Source organism: Cololabis saira, chromosome 20 (genome assembly GCF_033807715.1).
Source record: "Cololabis saira isolate AMF1-May2022 chromosome 20, fColSai1.1, whole genome shotgun sequence".
Lineage (NCBI taxonomy): Eukaryota > Metazoa > Chordata > Actinopteri > Beloniformes > Belonidae > Cololabis > Cololabis saira.
The window spans coordinates 26,986,586-27,004,021 of record NC_084606.1 but is presented as its reverse complement, the minus strand read 5'-3'; the positions used below and the strand labels follow the sequence as shown (position 1 = coordinate 27,004,021).

The window sequence follows — 17,436 nt, the reverse complement described above, 5'->3', positions numbered from 1 at the left end:
GTTCAAGTCAGCTTTCTGAGTAGATCCATGTAATAATAAACTAAGTAGTTGCTTAGTGAGGACGCTGAGAGACTACTTATCTCTTCTCTGTCTTTATGGATTCTCCTCTCATCCTCACTGACCTCGCTGTTAACCATCAGCAGGGACAGCATCCCATGATTTCATCTCACGCACACACACGCAGTGCCCTTGTAGTTTAACTCCTGTCTTAAGGCTGGACTTGTTTCAGATATCCAAGTTCCTTTCAGATTCCTGATGGAGATAAACTGACAAAAACTATTGCATCAATAGTCGTGAGGACTATCGTTTAATGGATATCTGGTGGCCAAGTCAGTTAAGCAATGTGAGTGTACTGTATTTTTTAAAACAGGGATGCAAAACAAAAACTATTCAGGAAAGAAAAAAAAACATTTGCCTTGACAGTACATATATCCTCAAGTACTGGTGATGTTCAGTCTAAAAGCAAAATCAGCCATGTAAGTATCACACTCTGTAGACTTGAAACTTTTGTATTTCCTTCGTAGTCTGTGTAAAGAGAACTTGACAAATCCTCTCTCTCACACAAGTTTCTGAAGAGCAGCTTCACAGACTATTTTTTAAGTCTTCAGAGGATGCCATGTTGGCAGGAAATGACTCTGCTATGCCGGCCTCGGCCCAGGCAGACTAGTCTGCAGCAGCAGTGGCTGGACTGCGGGTTTTCTTATGGTGTGTGGGGGTAAAGGTGGCTCACCTGGAGCCGGCAGCAGAAAACCAACTTGATTGTTACATAATTTCTCTTCCAGAAGCTAACCTTCTCCACCACAACCCCTCCAGGCTCTCTAGAGTCAATTACCAGCACAACAAGCGTAGCATCTTTGAAAGAAAGAGTCATTATTCTCTCTTAGCACTTAATTCACAGCTCAGATGACAAATGCACAGAAAATGCTAAGCACTGAGCAGCTAAAGTGATAATAGCTAATGCATACCCTGCAAAAAAAACCAACAACAATTGACCAGTTTGTTAATATTTCTGCTATAGAACTAGCATTGGGGCCTCTAGTGGTTACACATGGAACTGCAAGCCTTTCAACTTCCTTACTGATGTCAAACTCACAAGCCCCATGGTTTCCAGTGACCCTGAAATTTTAAAGCATGTTCAAATTATAGATGATATTTCAGCTGTTTACATAAAATGAATCAAAATAATCCTGTGAAGCCAAAACCGATCAATTTCTGTCCAAATCAATTTCATCTACTGAGCTTAAATGCACAAGAGTAAGTAAAGTTAAGGTACTTTACAAAAGGAAATACTATAATTTAACAATTCCCACTCAGCAAATCTAAAAGTTAGTGTTACTGCAAGGGAAAGCCTTAAATCACGAGGTAGGCGATGTTTATTTACGCCGAACGCAGACACAAGCTTTACCATCTGCAAACGTATCTGTGTTATTTATCCTGTGAGAATACATTAACCGTTTTCATGTCACAGCTGCTTATTTCTAACCTATGACCTTGTAAATCACTGAAGACATGAAGGAGGTGACGGTGAGCGGCGACATCCTCGCCCCTACATCTACAAGTCAGACCGGTCCTCATGCATATACGCTCCCCCCACACACACACATACACACACTTGCAAACACACAAACACGGTGTGGTTGTTTTATGGGCCCCATGAGCCGCTGAGGAAACTGCCTTGCCAACCGCTTTATACATTGGTCAATTTAACACCGCTGGCATCAGCACATTAAAAATGCATGTGCCCAAGGATGCAGGACCAGTTTTGTGAAGGTGTGCGCGTTTATATGTGTGTACAAGTCATGTGGACTAGTGTACCTATCAGAATTATAATATAGTTATCTCCTCTAAAGGACTAATTTCACTGATTTAATTATAAAGTGAAAGAAAATAGATAAGGAGAAATCAGTGGAAGGTGTTCAAGGGTGCATGAACTGCAGTAAACGATAAGGACGTTGTCTCTGCACTCACATGGTCTCGTCGTTCTGAAACTCCAGTTTTCCAGCGGACAGTTCATAGTCCTCCCCTGCTTTGGCGGAGGCGTCCAGGGTTCGATAGGGGACGGCGACGAGGCCCCGAGCCCCTGAAGTCCTGAGCACCTTCACCTCCATCACACCTACGCTCTCACTCACCCTGTGAGTGGCCCCCTCGAAGGTAAAGATGCCTGGAAAAAGACGGGAAGGTGATAAACACCTATGCTTTCACGTGCTACCCCACCAAGGTGTACAGTCGGGTACATAAAGAGAGAAAATAATTACCACCCACGCTCTCTTGATAAATGATGATCAACATCAGGCACACACCCTCTCTCCACTCATCCTCCCACACTTTGAATCTCTTTGTCTCTCTCTTTCTATGAGACGAGAAAGAGGTGACACTGAAGGGACCTGAACTTTAATCTCCCTGTAATTATAGGCTGTTATGGAAGTCCAGGGAGTATATACGCTGCAGCCTGCCAATACATACATGAGTGAACCCATCTCCGATCATACGGTAATATATACTGTAGCTTGTCTGCCATCTGGCACAGCTGAAACGAAAAGCTGATGAATATTGGCTGAGCTAAAAGCAATGATCTCTTATGCTGCCAGCTTTAAAGAGAAACTCCCCCGTGGGGAGGACGTATGTGATGTCTCAGCTGCAGCAGATCATGTCAGCGCATTGTCAGGTCGGACGATCAGGTGGATTCCTGGTGGAAAAGCCTCCAAGCTAAACGCTACTCTGAAAAAAAGCAACAGAAACATGTATTTTTTTGTACTTTCACAGTGAAACACTGCAGCAGCAGGGTGCCGTGTCCTTTTAATAAATAAAGATAGAGCTTTTTGCTGACAGCTAGAAAGATACGGCATGCATACATGTCTCAACTAAAAAAAAATATTTATTATCTGCTAGCCACTTCCTGGAAAGCTTTTTCTGTCTCCTAGCAACTAGTGACCAAAAAGCCACATGCAAGATGGATGCAATTTCTATGTGTGCCCGTCTCCCCTGTGCTGCGCCCAACCCCAGTTGCCAGCACAACGCATATCACATCGGATCTGAAAAGCCTTTTAGTCACCCTAGAATGCTGTGAAGGCTTGTGAAAGAGGCTCCAAATGCTATCTCTACACGCTTGTAGGCTACATAACATGACATGTTTCAGTCAAGTAAGAGACCTTGCAACATAGGTATTGTTGTGTACTCTCAGTTGTAGTTTCTGTGTTTTTAAGGCTCATAAAAAGCTCAGTTGGATCAGCTGACGAAAATAGCTGTGGATTCTTGTGCTGACACATATCAAACTCACTTATCTGGCAAGCCGGGATCAGGAAAATGAGGTTGCATTTGGATCAGTGAAATAAAAAGCATTGATTACAATGAGGGCGTGTGTCCTCTGTGGCAGCAGACTTTTATCTGTACACTTTTATATCACTTTGAAATAGAGCGTTATACCCCGAAGGCATAAAGTGTCCTACTTAGACTTGAGTAAAAAGAAAGTTATTGACAACTGCAAACACAGTCAGATTGAAGAAGTGACTAGTGAAGCCTGTGACGCCGCAGAGTGGTTCTACCTGCATGATCGTCATCGTAGATGGTCACTGTGGCCGTGTGGTTGTCACCCAGCACGGCTTTCGGGGGGGTGCTGGCATCCAGCGGGGCGGTGGCGGTCTCAGGGTAGCCCACCACACGGGGGTTACTGAGGTGCACGTAGAAGTATTCATCCTCCTCAAAGATGTCGTCGTCAATCACGCCGACTGTGATCTCTGCAAAGGAGAAGGGATTTGTCAAGATTGTGTATTTGTTAGTGACTAAACGCTAGGGCTGGGCGATATGGACCAAAAGTCATATCTTGATATTTTCTAGCTGAATGGCGATACTCGATATATATCGATATTTTTTCTGTGCTATAATTGCGGTTTCCCCCAAAGCATTATAGCATAGCATCTCTGTTAGCTTCATTTTTCTCTTCTTTTCTCTCAGTTTTAATACAAAGCCTCGTGCCAAATGTCACACAGGTTCCTTTATTAACAGAGGTCTGCACAATATCAACATGTATAAAACAAATGAAATAAAAATAAACTGCCTGCATATATAGAATAAAAATGCTTCTTGAATAAAATAAAACAAATATCCCTTTCCTGCATAACAATTACATTAAAATACACTGTGCAATTAATAGAATGTAGACAGTAACAGGCAGACTTTTCCACTGAGGTTGACAGTTGTGCAAATAACAAAACATTTGTGCAAATCTCAAATAAAACATTCAAGTCAATTTGCCACAAAATAAGCTATATCAAAATCATAAAAAACAAAATGTAAAAAAAAATATATATATATAAACGATATAAACCATATTGTCTCATACCATATCGCGTTTGAAAATATATCGATATATATTAAAATCTCGATATATCGCCCAGCCCTACTAAACGCCCATAGAAATTGCAATAAATGTTCCATTCAGTTCACCTGCAGTTCTGCAGATGACCTCCCGCTGTTTAAGCACCGGTCTCAATGACACTTGTGAAAAAACACATCACAAATCTGAACTTTTAGTTTTTACCTTTGAGGGTCTCTCCCGGCTTAAACAGCAGCGTTCCTTCAGCAAACTCATAATCTGAACCTGCGTTGGCCGTACCGTCCTCGGTGCGATAATCCACCTGGAGCGGATGGAGACGACACGAGGGGGTTGGTGTTGAAAACCAAGATGGAACAGACGAGATATGAAAAGGGCAGATTACGACAAAGGGGCAACGCAGAACAGAGGAAAGAAGTCAGAGAGAAGACAGCAAAGAGGAGAAAGGTTTGGGGAGACGGGGACAAAGGGTAAGAGAGAACAAGAATAACAGCTTCATTAAAGCCAGCCCTCTGGTAACAAACAGTTTGATAATAAGGACTTTGAAGGTAGCAGAGCTTCCTCTCAGCCCGCTCTGCTGATTAACCCCTTCCTACCGGGCCAAATTTAAACTTAAAAAAAGAAAATCAAACAACAGAAGAGTAGTGTGTAGTCAGAGCTGAATGGTGGAGTCAGTGTTGGTGCTGCTGCTGCACATCGTTTATTTTGCCCCCCACCCTTCTCTATTTTTAGCTCTTCATGAAATGTGTATGATGCTCAATTTATTTTTGAATGCATTCAATCAGCTGGATGATATTTCTGGGGCCGTCCTGGGGCCTGGTGATATTTCAGACGTGCCAGGCGTGCAGAGTGCTGACTCCATAAATTTTAGATGAAAACGTGAGCAATGATATCATCGCCTGATTACGAGAGGCATCTAATTATAAAACGAGAGCTTTCGCAATCCCCTCCGCCTTTTACGCATTTACGCAACACAGTCGTTGGATGTTTAAGTCCCGGTTACAGAGGCCTACTCCATCTCCGTGGCGACGGTTGGTCGCCTCCTCTGCTCTGGTGGACCAGTCCTCGCTGATTGATGGAGAAACGCGCTGAAGTACTAACGGTACTACATTTATAAGTAAACTCACTGCGCTGTTGGTTTCCGCCATTTCAAGCACGGATGAAGAATCTAATCATGCATTCACTTTCATTAACAACATTCATATTTGCAGCAGGATTAAATGTGAGATTGCACATTTAACAGCACCACGTTAGACCCTCTCGTTAAGGATTTCGCAGGAGCATTTAAGGAAACTCATTTTATCCCTTTCAAAGGGATTAACTCAAACGCTTTAAGATGTGTCGTTACAGTGGAAAACTTTCAAATCTGTGTTTTCACATCAGCGCTTTATTTACCGTTGAAGCATCTGGTTCATCAGGCCCATCACGTTCCTCAAATTTGACCAATATGCAGTACTCGAGTTGAGGGGGGATGAGGGGGATGGCATCCCCCCTGAAATAAAAACGGTCCAAATCATCCCCCCAGTAAAACTGCCATCCCCCCTTTCCATCCCTTATGTCATTTCATCAATGAATGTGGTTTTACTGCTATTTCAACATTTAGAGTCATCACCAGAAAAATAACTTATTTGACAATTTTCACCTGTTTCAAGTAAATTTTCACTTGAAATAAGTATAAAAATCTGCCAGTGGGACAAGATTTAACTTCTTATTACAAGCAAAACAGATTTTTCTACTTATTTTAAGTGAAAATCTACTTGAAACAGGTGAAAAATGTTGTTTTTTCTAGTGATGAGTCTTGTTTTAAGTGTAATGAGATTTTTTTTACTAAAATGAGACATTTTAACTAGAAATAAGACAAATATTCTTGTTAAGAGTTTGAGTTTTTGCAGTGATCCATTTTACTTATCCTGAGAAGGACAGAGGCATATTGATAAGTTCAGAAAACGTTTTTTTTTATTTTTGTGTTTTGATGTATTTGATGTAAGCCCAGTGGATATTTAAAGCTTACAGAAGGCTGCATTTAACTGCTGCTATGTCATTCCTGCACTATTTCTGCAGGTGTTTTGGTCAGTGCTATTATTTGTAATATATAATATTATTTCTTATCAGCACAAATTATCTGTCCCCATGTGATAAAATCCCCCCTGATTTTCTTTTACAACTCGAGTACTGCCAATAAGATAACAAATATATAAAATGTCTATAAAAACAGGATGATTATAACACGCTGTGTTCCTCTCTGGTATTGTAAAACACAGCGCCTGAGTTTGCAGTCAAGACAGGGAATGAGCCGCAGGTTTACAAATTCTCTGTGAAGTGTTGAAGAGCAAAGCAGATGTCGTGCTGCTGACAGAGTAACTCTGCAGGAGAATCCCTCATTCAGTCAGAAGTCGTGCTCGGAGCCTCGGGGCGGCACCACGACTGAGATCAATGAGCCCCAGCGAAACGGGACTGGCTTTTCTTTGCTCTACAAGCTGAAATCTGAAACTCAAAACAGGAAGGTGTGGCCTCTCGTGTGTCCCTGCCTGTCTTCACCCTCCTCAATAATCGCCTCTAATTAGCATCTAATTAGAAACAACGCAGGTGCCTAAGTCCTCTGGAGGTGAATTCTTGATATGAGAGAGCGAAAGGAGCTTGACATGTGGGGAGGTTGTTTCTTCTGGGGTCTGTGTCTGTTTTTCCAGCATATAAAACACTCTCACACTTGACCTCATTTCATTCATCTCCCACCTTGACGGTGAGCCCGGCGTCTCCTCCGTGTCTGCCCACGGTGAGTTTCAGGGAGCCGCAGTTTTCAAAGCACTGGTACAAAGCGGGTTCAAAGTCCATTCTGATGGTGTAAGGGTCGTCCTCCTGCGCCTGAGTCTCGTGACTGCTCACCACCTGGTAGAAAAAAGGAGAGAAATCAAAGCACTCACAGTCAGGTGCAGAGGTGTCAAAAGTATTCACATTCATTACTCAGGTAGAAGTATAGATACTAGAGTTTAAAAATACTCCTGTAGAAGTTGAAGTATCAACTCAAGTTTTTTACTCAAGTAAAAGTATAAAAGTACTGGTTTCAAAACTACTTAAAGTATAAAAGTAAAAGTAATGTAAGGGGGAAAAAAGCCATTAAGGACAAAAGCCATTGAAAATGAATGCATCTTAGTATAATGCAAATATATTAAAGAACCATATATGTGTACTATTGAGCATTAACATGTGTTTCAGAGAGCAGGAGATATGATGACTAGTTGCCTATAAGTATTGTAATGGTGCAAAAAGTCAAACTTCAGAGGCATGTTATCATTTATCCTAACCTTTATTGGAATGTACATCCAAGTTTAGTTGCAGGAATCTGAGGGAACGGATGTAAGAACAAAACTGGACAAGAACATCTGAAACAACCACAACCTAATTCACTCTATCCGGATGGAGCAATTTAACTGGAAAGTTTTTTTTTTAAAGGCCGAAATGAAATAGAGTAACAAGGCTGTTTTTAAAATGTAAGGAGTAAAAAGTACAGATAATTGCGTGAAAATGTAAGGAGTAAAAGTAAAAAGTCGTCTGAAAAATAATTACTCCAATGAAGTATAGATAACCAAAATTTCTACTTAAGTAAGGTAACAAAGTATTTGTACTTCGTTACTTGACACCTCTGGTCAGGTGCAACCTGATCCGAGGGCTGTGAATCAGGAGAAATGGTGGCGAGGGAGCGGTGTGGGCGCCTCACCTTGCGAGCCTGGTCAGCAGCGTGCTTCTTGAGGATGTTGCCCGCGCCGATCATCATCCTGGTTGCCTGGATACGGTAGAAAGCTCTGCTCTTTTGCTGCTGCATCAGGACCTGATAAACAAAACCAATCAAATTAACGAGGTGATTCATGTTGTGAGTTTAATTTGCTCTCTCCAAATTAGCCTCACTTCTTTCACACCTGAGATTTGGTATGCGAGTAGAATATTGGAGAAATACACCAGACTTTAGAAGCACCAGACTTTAGTTTCCGGGTCTGCAAACTTTTGATTTAATAATGCTTATCAATTTCTAACTACTGATTTCAATAAAACGGCATGGCTGAACGGGAATCCACTCAATCCAGCAAATTGAAAATGAACAAATTGGCTACTTCAGCTGTGAGATCATTAGATTATATCAGGCCTCTTGGCGGGGAAGTAATGCCGTCTATTCAAAATGAGTGAAAGTAACACCAACGCTTTGTGGGGGGGGGATCTTCAGAAATTCTATTTCCAATTTAATTTTCTCATAAAACTTTCATTTTTTTTAATTTTTGGGATTCAAATATGAACACGGCAACTTGAATTCACCTTATTTTGTTTCGTCTGCAGGTCAGCTGTCATTTCCTTTTTTCTTTATTAATATTGCATAGCTGCAGGCTTGGATGCAAACAAACATCTGTGCATCTTTACCTGCCAAGCCTCTCCGGTTCCCGCTTTTAAACACCAAAAACATAAGAAATTAGCCGGAGAGGAGGCAGATGGAGGCAGACGGGGGAGCAGAAACAGTTTCTACTCTTCGGGGAGGAAGTTTAGACAACAATTATGATGGAGACGGAAATTTAGCCAGATGTTAATTTTAAAACAAAGCCTAATGTTGTAATTAGGCTTTGCATAACAGAGTAATCAGCAAACCACAGACAAGTCTTAACTCCATGTCCCCTGTGTCTGAGTTTTCAAATTAATATTTTTTACCTCTATGAATATATTAGTTAATTTGATTTATGTTTCTATTAAATGTATCTATTTTTTAGATTTTCTTTCATTGTAAAAATCTTTTTTTAACTATTGCTTTGATTCTGTGGGCAAGGCAGAGGGCTCAGAAAAACGTAAGTATCCAGTATGCAACATCAGGCATCAAGGGGTTAATCTTACGGCCTTCTTTGAAGCACCGGCTCAATGTCTTAGAGAAGGCTGAGGAAGCAAAATAAAAGCAACAAGGGGCCTCAAGTTAATTATTTTATGACCTTCTGCAACCAGAATAAGCTTTTAAACTAATTTATCTAATGCCCTTACAACTTATCAGACAGAATCTCACCTGGATGTCAGAGCGGCTCCATGTCCGAGAGGTAATCAAGTCAACCGGGCGGTTTAATCCACAAATAAATTACTTTTCTCCGTCAAACTCAGAGGAAACGGAAACTTTCTTAAGTTTTTTGGTCCGTTCAATGCTTAAACAGTGATTGCAACAGACCAAATTACTGATGCATTCATGAAGTTGATATTAAGGTGGCCCTGAGGGGTACAACATCAATAAAACACAGAGACATTTTAGGAGATGTGCTGCTGTGTTTGGTGCCTCGGGACCTCTAGTGGAATATCAACAAAAACACAAAGTAAGCTGTAAATGAGCCTTGAGGTTTCTTTGAAACATGACAGGTTTATTTCTCTGCAACAGTGCACGGCTGCTTCCAGCAAGTTCCTCCTGTGATGTTACCTAAAGCACCTTGTTCGCAGCTGAACGTGTCACCGTGTCACCGTCTCACCGTGTCGTCTCCAACGTGCTATCATCCTCAGAAGAGTGTAAAATGTGTTTAAGGAACAAAAGCTTCTCACTGTTGCCGAGGAAACGTCAGGTACTCGTGCACGCTGCATCATCACACTCCACTGTGAGCTGCTCACCTGATAATTTGCCATCTCAATCAGTTGCTCCATGTCCTTATCCGGGTGTCTCTGCTTCAGCTCCTTCAGCGTCCTCGCCATGTCCCTCCTGGCCTCATCTTCCTCATCCTTTGCTCCTCCATCCTCCATCATCCCTCCGTCGAAGCCGCCGTGGCAGTTCAGCGCCATCTGTCCGTCCAGCTCCAGCATGTCCATCTTGGTGAAGCCCCCCGGACCCAGCGCCCCCCCGCCGCTGCCTCCGTCCAGGCCTCCCATCCCCAGGTCGGTCCCGCCCTCCGTCTCGATGATGATGCCGCGGTGCTTGTCGGCGCGGTAGCGCTTGCGGACATATTTGTAGATGAGAAGGCGTCGGTCGGCCACCCAGGCCTGGACCACGCAGAGCGGGAAGCAGAGGAAGGTCAGAACCGCCTCCCACACCTACACCAGAGAGGAGATGGGGTGAGAAGAGTCATTTTACCCTGCTTCCCAGGGGCGCCTCCAAAAATGTTTCATAGGGGGGGCCAGATGGGGCCACTTAAATTCTTGGGGTGGACACCAAAACTAAAAGCCGTCATTACAGGATTGTATTATACTGTTGTAGTATAAGGGCTCAGAAATACTTAAAAAAACGCCTACTGATATACTTGGGTTTATTACGGAAGAGTATTAGGGCCATGCAAGAGAAAAAATATTTGAGAGGGGAAGATTTTTTTTTATTGTGCACTTCGAGAAAAAAGTCGAAATGTCGAGAAAAAAGTCAAAATGTTGAGATTAATGTTGAAATACAATTTTGTGAATAAAGTTGAAATTTCGAGAATAAAGTTGAAATACATTTAATCTTTTTTCTCGAAATTCTACTTCAACATTAATATCTACATTTCGACTTTTTCCTTGACATTTTGACTTTTTTCTTGACATTTCGACTTTTTTCTCGAAGTGCATAATGAAAAAAAAATCTTCTTCCTCTAAAATATTATTTTTATTTTTCTCCTGCCTGGCCCTAATACTCCAGCAAATTTGTAGGGGGGGCCGTGGCCACCCTTGGCCACCCCCTGGTGACGCCACTGCTGCTTCCTTTGCAGTCCCCATTGTTAAACCTTCTCATTTCCCCTTATGTGTGTCCTCACCTCCACCACGCCGGGTGAAATGACACTTAGAATCAGGTAAAGCCAGATGTAGGCGAAGATGCTCCACGCCGCAGTGACGAAGAAAACCCTGAGGTGCTTGATTTTGCGCGTCTCTCCGTCGGGAACCACGTAGACGCACAAGGCGATGATGACGAACATGTTGAAGGCGGCGCTGCCCACGATGGTGCTGGGGCCCAGAGAGCCGGCCTCGAAGCCGTGACCACACACCTGCAGGTGGGATTGAAATCTCATTACCTGGCCCTCAGTATTTCATCTGGGCCACTGTAATGTGCAGCTCTCCGGCTCACATATTACCAACCTCAATAACGGATAACAGAATCTCAGGGGCACTGGAGCCCAAGGCCATGAGAGTGAGATTAGAAACGGTCTCGTTCCATATTCTGACCGTGGCTGTAGTTGTCTCACCATTCGGCTTCTTTATGGTGATCTCCTTCTCTTGGGATGTGATGACCTGCAGGGGAGAGATAATAAAATGAAAAGGGAAGAGGAGCAAAAAGGCTCCAGAATTAAGTTCCGCTTCAGAGATGTCACAGATCCATCGTGTGACATGAATCTACTCTCAAATAACAAAACGTCAAAGATGCAACCAAGTGTTTACCGACTGACGTACCTCTATAGAAGACATGAACCGGTCCGCTATAATGCTCATGCCCAGGAACATGTATACAAGCGCCACGAAGTACACGATGGCCCGTGCCACTTTATCCCCGACAGAAGGATTCTGGGGATTCCAGATGGGCAGAACGACGCCTGAAATCCAGAAATATAAGCATAGTCTGTTGTTTTTTTCCATCAAATGATTGCAACAACATTATGCGGTTGCATTAAGCTCACTAATCTTACACAACCTGTAAAACCTGTAAAAAAACAAAGCTCAGGGGGAGCAGCACGGCGCGGTTAAGCATTATTTGGAGGGAATCTTCCATATGGTCCCAGTGGTTGGGATAAAAACTAAAGCGTACTCAGATTTGTCTGATTAAGCTCATTAAGTTGGACCGATCAGCCCCGTATTTCCGCAGCGGTAGGTTTCCGCTCAAGGCGCAGCAACAATCCTGCATGGCGAGGTGCTCCAGATGTGTGGGGGTGTGTTATGCCTTTTTTTTCTTACTGATATTGTTCATCGTGCATTCACACCTGGCAAATATGAGGCCTGGCGATTTCATAATGAGTTACTCAGTGGAGGAAAGATTAGAAAAAAATCACTAAAGTGTTTTTGTACACTCAGTCTAATCATCATCATTAAAGGCACCAACGGGGGGAGAGGCTGTGAGCTCAAACACCCACCATTATATCCTATTATTATTATGCTTAAGCTATATATTTATCATAGCTTGAGATGGCTGACATACTAAGATATTTTATGCATATAAAACACAAATTAAGGCCCCAGATGATGGATACAAGAAACTGGAAGACTTGAACTGCACCTCAAAGGAACGGTGACCTAACGACCTACCAGGATCTCTCGAGCTCGTCAAGGCACTAAAGGAACTTTATTTGTAGGGTTTAATGTCTAAAGATGCTAAATATAGTCTGCTTTATGAATCCCTGATCCACTAGTCCAGCTCTGTCATGTCCATGAGGACAGACTTGTAATCACTATACAGTAGGTACGGAAAGTATTCAGACCCCTTTAAATGTTTCCTTCTTTGTTTCATTGTAGCATTTGCTAAAATCCAAAAAGTTCATTTTATTTCTCATTAATGTTCACTCAGCACCCCATCTTGACAGAAAAAAACAGTAATGTAGAAATCTTCTACAAATGTATTAAAAAAGAAAAACTGAAATATAAAATTAACTTTTTTGATTTTAGCAAATGGCTGCAATGAAACAAAGAGGGAAAAATTTAAAGGGTTCTGAATATTTTCTGTACATACTAGGGCTGGGCGATATATTGAGATTTTAAATATATATCGATATATTTTCAAACACGATATGGTACGAGACAATATCGTTTATATCGATTTAAAAAAAATATATATATATATATATTTTTTTTTTTTTTTTTTTTTTTTTGGATTTTGACATAGCTTATTTTGTGACAAATTGACTTGAATGTTTTATTTGAGATTTGCACAAATGTTTTGTTATTTGCACAACTGTCAACCTCAGTGGAAAAGTCTGCCTGTTACTGTCTACATTGTATTAATTGTACAGTGTATTTTAATTTAATTGTTATGCAGGAAAGGGATATTTGTTTTATTTTATTCAAGAAGAATTTTTATTCTATATATGCAGGCAGTTTATTTTTATTTCATTTGTTTTATACATTTTGATATTGTGCAGACCTCTGTTAATAAAGGAACCTGTGTGACATTTGGCACGAGGCTTTGTATTAAAACTGACTGTTTTTTTAAGGGTTTGCCTCAGAAAAAAATGAAGCTAACAGAGATGCTATGCTATAATGCTTTGGGGGAAACCCCAATTATGGCACAGAAAAAATATCGAGATATATATCGAGTATCGCCATTTAGCTAGAAAATATCGAGATATGACTTTTGGTCCATATCGCCCAGCCCTAGTACATACTGTTCTTGAAAGAAAATGTCTCTCTTCATTGAATCACTACGTAGGTACTTTATGATGATTTGTTCAGTTGTCATGATTTATTTTGCTCACATAGCAAAATAAATCGTCTATTGTCTGTTAACAACTTGGTTGTTGAGGCTTAACGCTTTCTTCTTCTTAACCCTGTCACTAAGCTGCTCTCGCTGGAGGAGTTAGACTCTATGTGACTGTGTTATTGTGTCCCTGCCCCCCCTGAACCCACCTTCCTGACACGGGTCCCCGGTAGCTGAGCAGTTTTTCTTCGAGGAACCTGCGTGGACCGACTGTGGGCATGACAGCAGCGTGAGGAAGGAGAGGAGGAGGAAGAGGAGTGAGGAGGCGTGGGACGGGCTGAGAAAGGGTGGAGAAGATGGCGGCTTAGACATGGTTGAAAGAGCCGTTTCCTCTGACGCAGCTGGGCCTTCGCCGGACTCTACTGAAGTCTACTGGATCCGTTCAGGTGGCATCCAAAACCTGGAGGTAGTGAGAGAGAGAGAGAGGAAAGAGGTTATTTCAACCTTAAAATGCTATTGCAGCACTCAGGAAAACCACTAAACTTTGCAAACTTCTTAAATTTCATTAGTTTATCGTACAGAACAGCTCTGCATCATATACACTCGTGCACCTCAGGGGAAATTATAATATTGGACAACATTTCTGCTAATGCAAATATGCTGGAGGAGCGGAGGACGGCAGCTTTGGCTTCGGTGGACAAATAGCTCCAATTCCAGAGGCCACAGCTCCCGAGTCTCGCGGGGAGCGTAAATGTGGTGTGTTTGAAGCCAACAAGTGGAACCGAGTTAGGAAAATAATAAAACATAAGCCTTTAGTGGATGTGGCTTATTAAAACCTTGTAAACTCTGACAACCGGCGGTATATTCAGCTTCTGTGTTTCCTCAGTTAGTCAACTTAGTTTTTTTAATGAAAAAACAGTGTACTTTAGATAAAGTCTGTGATTTGAGGCTGAACTTCCTCCAGCAGCCCGAGCCCCTAATTAAAAGGCCACGTTGCGGTTGCCAAAAGCTGCTCCGTTTACATTTCTGTATGAGGGATGGACCAATTTTGTTGGGTGGGAAAGGTTCTCTAGTAATAGTGAACTTACATCCCAGAACTGCAGTCCTCCCTCAGTCACACTTATTTATTTTAAAAAAAATGTTATGCCCACTAAGCCACGTAACTTTTATAAACTCACTCAGTGCCTTGGTCAACCACAGAAATCAGCTGATTTCAGTCAAAATATCTTGCTTTTATGCATTTCTTTCAGGAGTCGTGAATATTAAAGCGCCCCACATGACTTTTAGCCCTTTGTCCTCAAAGCTTTAGCTCCTGGACTCTGCAGCTGCCGCTCTGTCCTGGTAGGGAAGCTGAAGGACACAATGTCTCAGAGTCGCTACCTGTTTTAACAAAACTGCATTATTTGAGGCACTTGGAATAAAGGCGTTGTGTGTTTGCAGCTGATCGTTGCTTGCAAGTGGCTCTAAAAGGCCCTGCTCAAGCACGTTTAAGGTTTTCATTGTCTTTTAGGCTGAGTCAGAGAGGAAACGCTGACTGAGAAGCCAAACTAAATCCTCCACCGCTCTCGGGTGTTTTCATGTGAAGGTGAAAGCGTTCAAACACAGCTGATTCTTTTGACTCGGGGCATTCTCACATCTGAGCAGCGTGAGCAAAGTAAGAGCACTTTTCAAAGGAATTAAACATTGATTTTTCAGTGTTTCCAACTTTGCCTGGTGGAAGTAGCACCCTTGAATCTAGTCTTTTACGTGCAAGTCTTTACACAGGAGTCGTTACAGGCTGCTGATGGCTTTAAGAGCTATATTTGCTGACAGATTTTATGTCCGGCATATGTTGATATAGTCAGTTAAAAAAAGTAAAAGAGAAGAGGAACCATTTGACCTGGAAATGAATGAAATCAGTGCACGTATACTTCCACAAACGCACAAAACAACAACATAGAAACACCCTGGCAGAGTGGAAAAGAGCAAGCCTTGAAGTGCAGAGGCTGCTGACCTTGTGCTGACACACGCTCAGTGTTAGTCACCCCCGGACCAGAAAGTGCTGACCCTGTTTACACACAAAGACACACACACACTTACACACACGCGACCAAGATTAGTCACCTGCCATGACACAAGCGCTGAATCAAGGACCCTGACTTCATCCATCTTCAACTGTCTCGCTGCCCTGGCAACAACTCTAGTTGGCCCTTTGCTGCATCTATGGTGTAACATCCGTTGCCCTGGTAACGCCGCAGTTGTTACAACTAGCAAGGTGGTTTTGCGGGATGTAGGCGCCGGTTTTTCTGGGTGTCTGCTCTCTTGTGTTTTACTGTGACCGTTACGCAGTAGTGATGTTCGATACCACCGATTTCCTTTCCGATCCCATATTGAATAAAATTCAGGCTGGTATTGGCGATACCGATTCTATACCAATACATTGTGCAAATACACCTAATGTGCCCAGAAAATTAAAAAAAATGGTGTATTTTAGATTTAGTTTAAGAATACAAGACATCAGAGTCACTTATTTAGTTATTTATTTTAAGTCAGATGGATAATTATATTATATACTGTATAATATATACTGTATATAAATATCATATAAGTTTACTGAGGTAGCGGCCTCGTTCAAAATACAGCCGAGCTGTTACAACAACAGAAAAAGTGTTTGAAAAGGTGTTTCCATCACTAAAAAAAGATCCCACGTAAAATAATAAAACCATTGAAATAAATAAGAGAATAATAAACAAAAATAATACTATAAAAATGATAAAAAGTATAAAAAGTGAATAGTTTAGTTACTTTCCACTGTATTCCTGTTAATGATAAACTTTACCACAAATTACTGAAGTATCAAAAGTATAGATATTTTTTATTTGAGAATCGATTTTAGAGCATACAGATCTGGTATCCAAAGTATCGATATTTCAGTATCGATCTGCACAGTGTCTCTTTTGTTTTAAAAACATAACATTGCCAGGGAGGATGGAGCTGACGGTTCCTCTCAGGTGACCCGCCAGTTCCGTGGCCGCGCTGGCATGGGTCGTTTGAGACCTGCATCCCCACCCTGGGCCTTACTGACATCAGCAACATTACGAAGAGAGATATACAGTCTCTGAACTGAGGGCCAGAGGGTTTTCCACACACTCTGAACTACGGATCGGTATTCAGATTGTGTCGCCTTGCTGGCTGGATATGTTGCCGCTCCACAGAGCCTTATTCTGCAGCAGATTCGGATTCGCCAGAGACAGCAATGGTTTTTATTTTGTTAAGTTTAATAACCAAATATATTTTATTAGAACTCTCTCAGCCCTGTAGTTAATACAGTTTTGTTTTTTTTTTCAAACCTTTACTTTTAAACACAGTCAGAACATTGACCATGAACAATTCAAAGTCTGGCGTCGAAAAAATAAGCAGATACTGTACATTACAAGACAAACATTGAATGAAGTCCATAGGATATTGCATAGTAACATAAATATGAGAATAAGTTAAATGAAATTAAATAAAACGAAGTAAGACATTACATTTCTCCAAATATTCCTTCAATTATGTTAGCAGTGTGTAAACATGTTTTGTTCTGAATTATTTTAATACATTCAGAGTAACTCTTGAAATTGATTTGAAAAACAGGAAAGAAAGGTCGACCTTTGGAAAATTTTGTTTTATGTATGTGGAATTTGTATGTATGTGGAATTATGTATGTGGAAAAGCATCTGTAAACAGCTTTACTCTGGGACGAAGGACAAGAAAGCATGGGTTTTCCATGATGAAGAGTTGTTTTCCTTTCATTTACAACTTTCAGATTTGAAGCTTTAGC

At 41.6% G+C, this 17,436-nt stretch overlaps 2 protein-coding genes across 3 annotated transcripts in view; one reads left to right on the top strand and one right to left on the bottom strand.

Annotated features, from left to right (window-relative positions):
* Positions 1–17,436, top strand: part of cct7 (chaperonin containing TCP1, subunit 7 (eta)) — a 418,707-nt gene that overhangs the window by 58,543 nt on the left and 342,728 nt on the right. The gene's annotated exons all lie outside the window — the stretch shown is intronic.
* Positions 1–17,436, bottom strand: part of slc8a4b (solute carrier family 8 member 4b) — a 130,682-nt gene that overhangs the window by 61,637 nt on the left and 51,609 nt on the right. For both annotated transcript variants that reach the window (XM_061710840.1, XM_061710841.1), the window contains exons 2-11: positions 13,844–14,094; positions 11,684–11,823; positions 11,372–11,524; positions 11,053–11,280; positions 9,947–10,363; positions 8,046–8,156; positions 7,064–7,216; positions 4,538–4,634; positions 3,543–3,734; positions 1,969–2,161 (exon numbers count right to left, since the gene is read on the bottom strand). In XM_061710840.1, coding sequence (XP_061566824.1) covers positions 1,969–2,161; positions 3,543–3,734; positions 4,538–4,634; positions 7,064–7,216; positions 8,046–8,156; positions 9,947–10,363; positions 11,053–11,280; positions 11,372–11,524; positions 11,684–11,823; positions 13,844–14,006 — 1,847 coding nt within the window. In that variant the 5' untranslated portion in view covers positions 14,007–14,094. The remainder of the gene's footprint in view (positions 1–1,968; positions 2,162–3,542; positions 3,735–4,537; positions 4,635–7,063; positions 7,217–8,045; positions 8,157–9,946; positions 10,364–11,052; positions 11,281–11,371; positions 11,525–11,683; positions 11,824–13,843; positions 14,095–17,436) is intronic.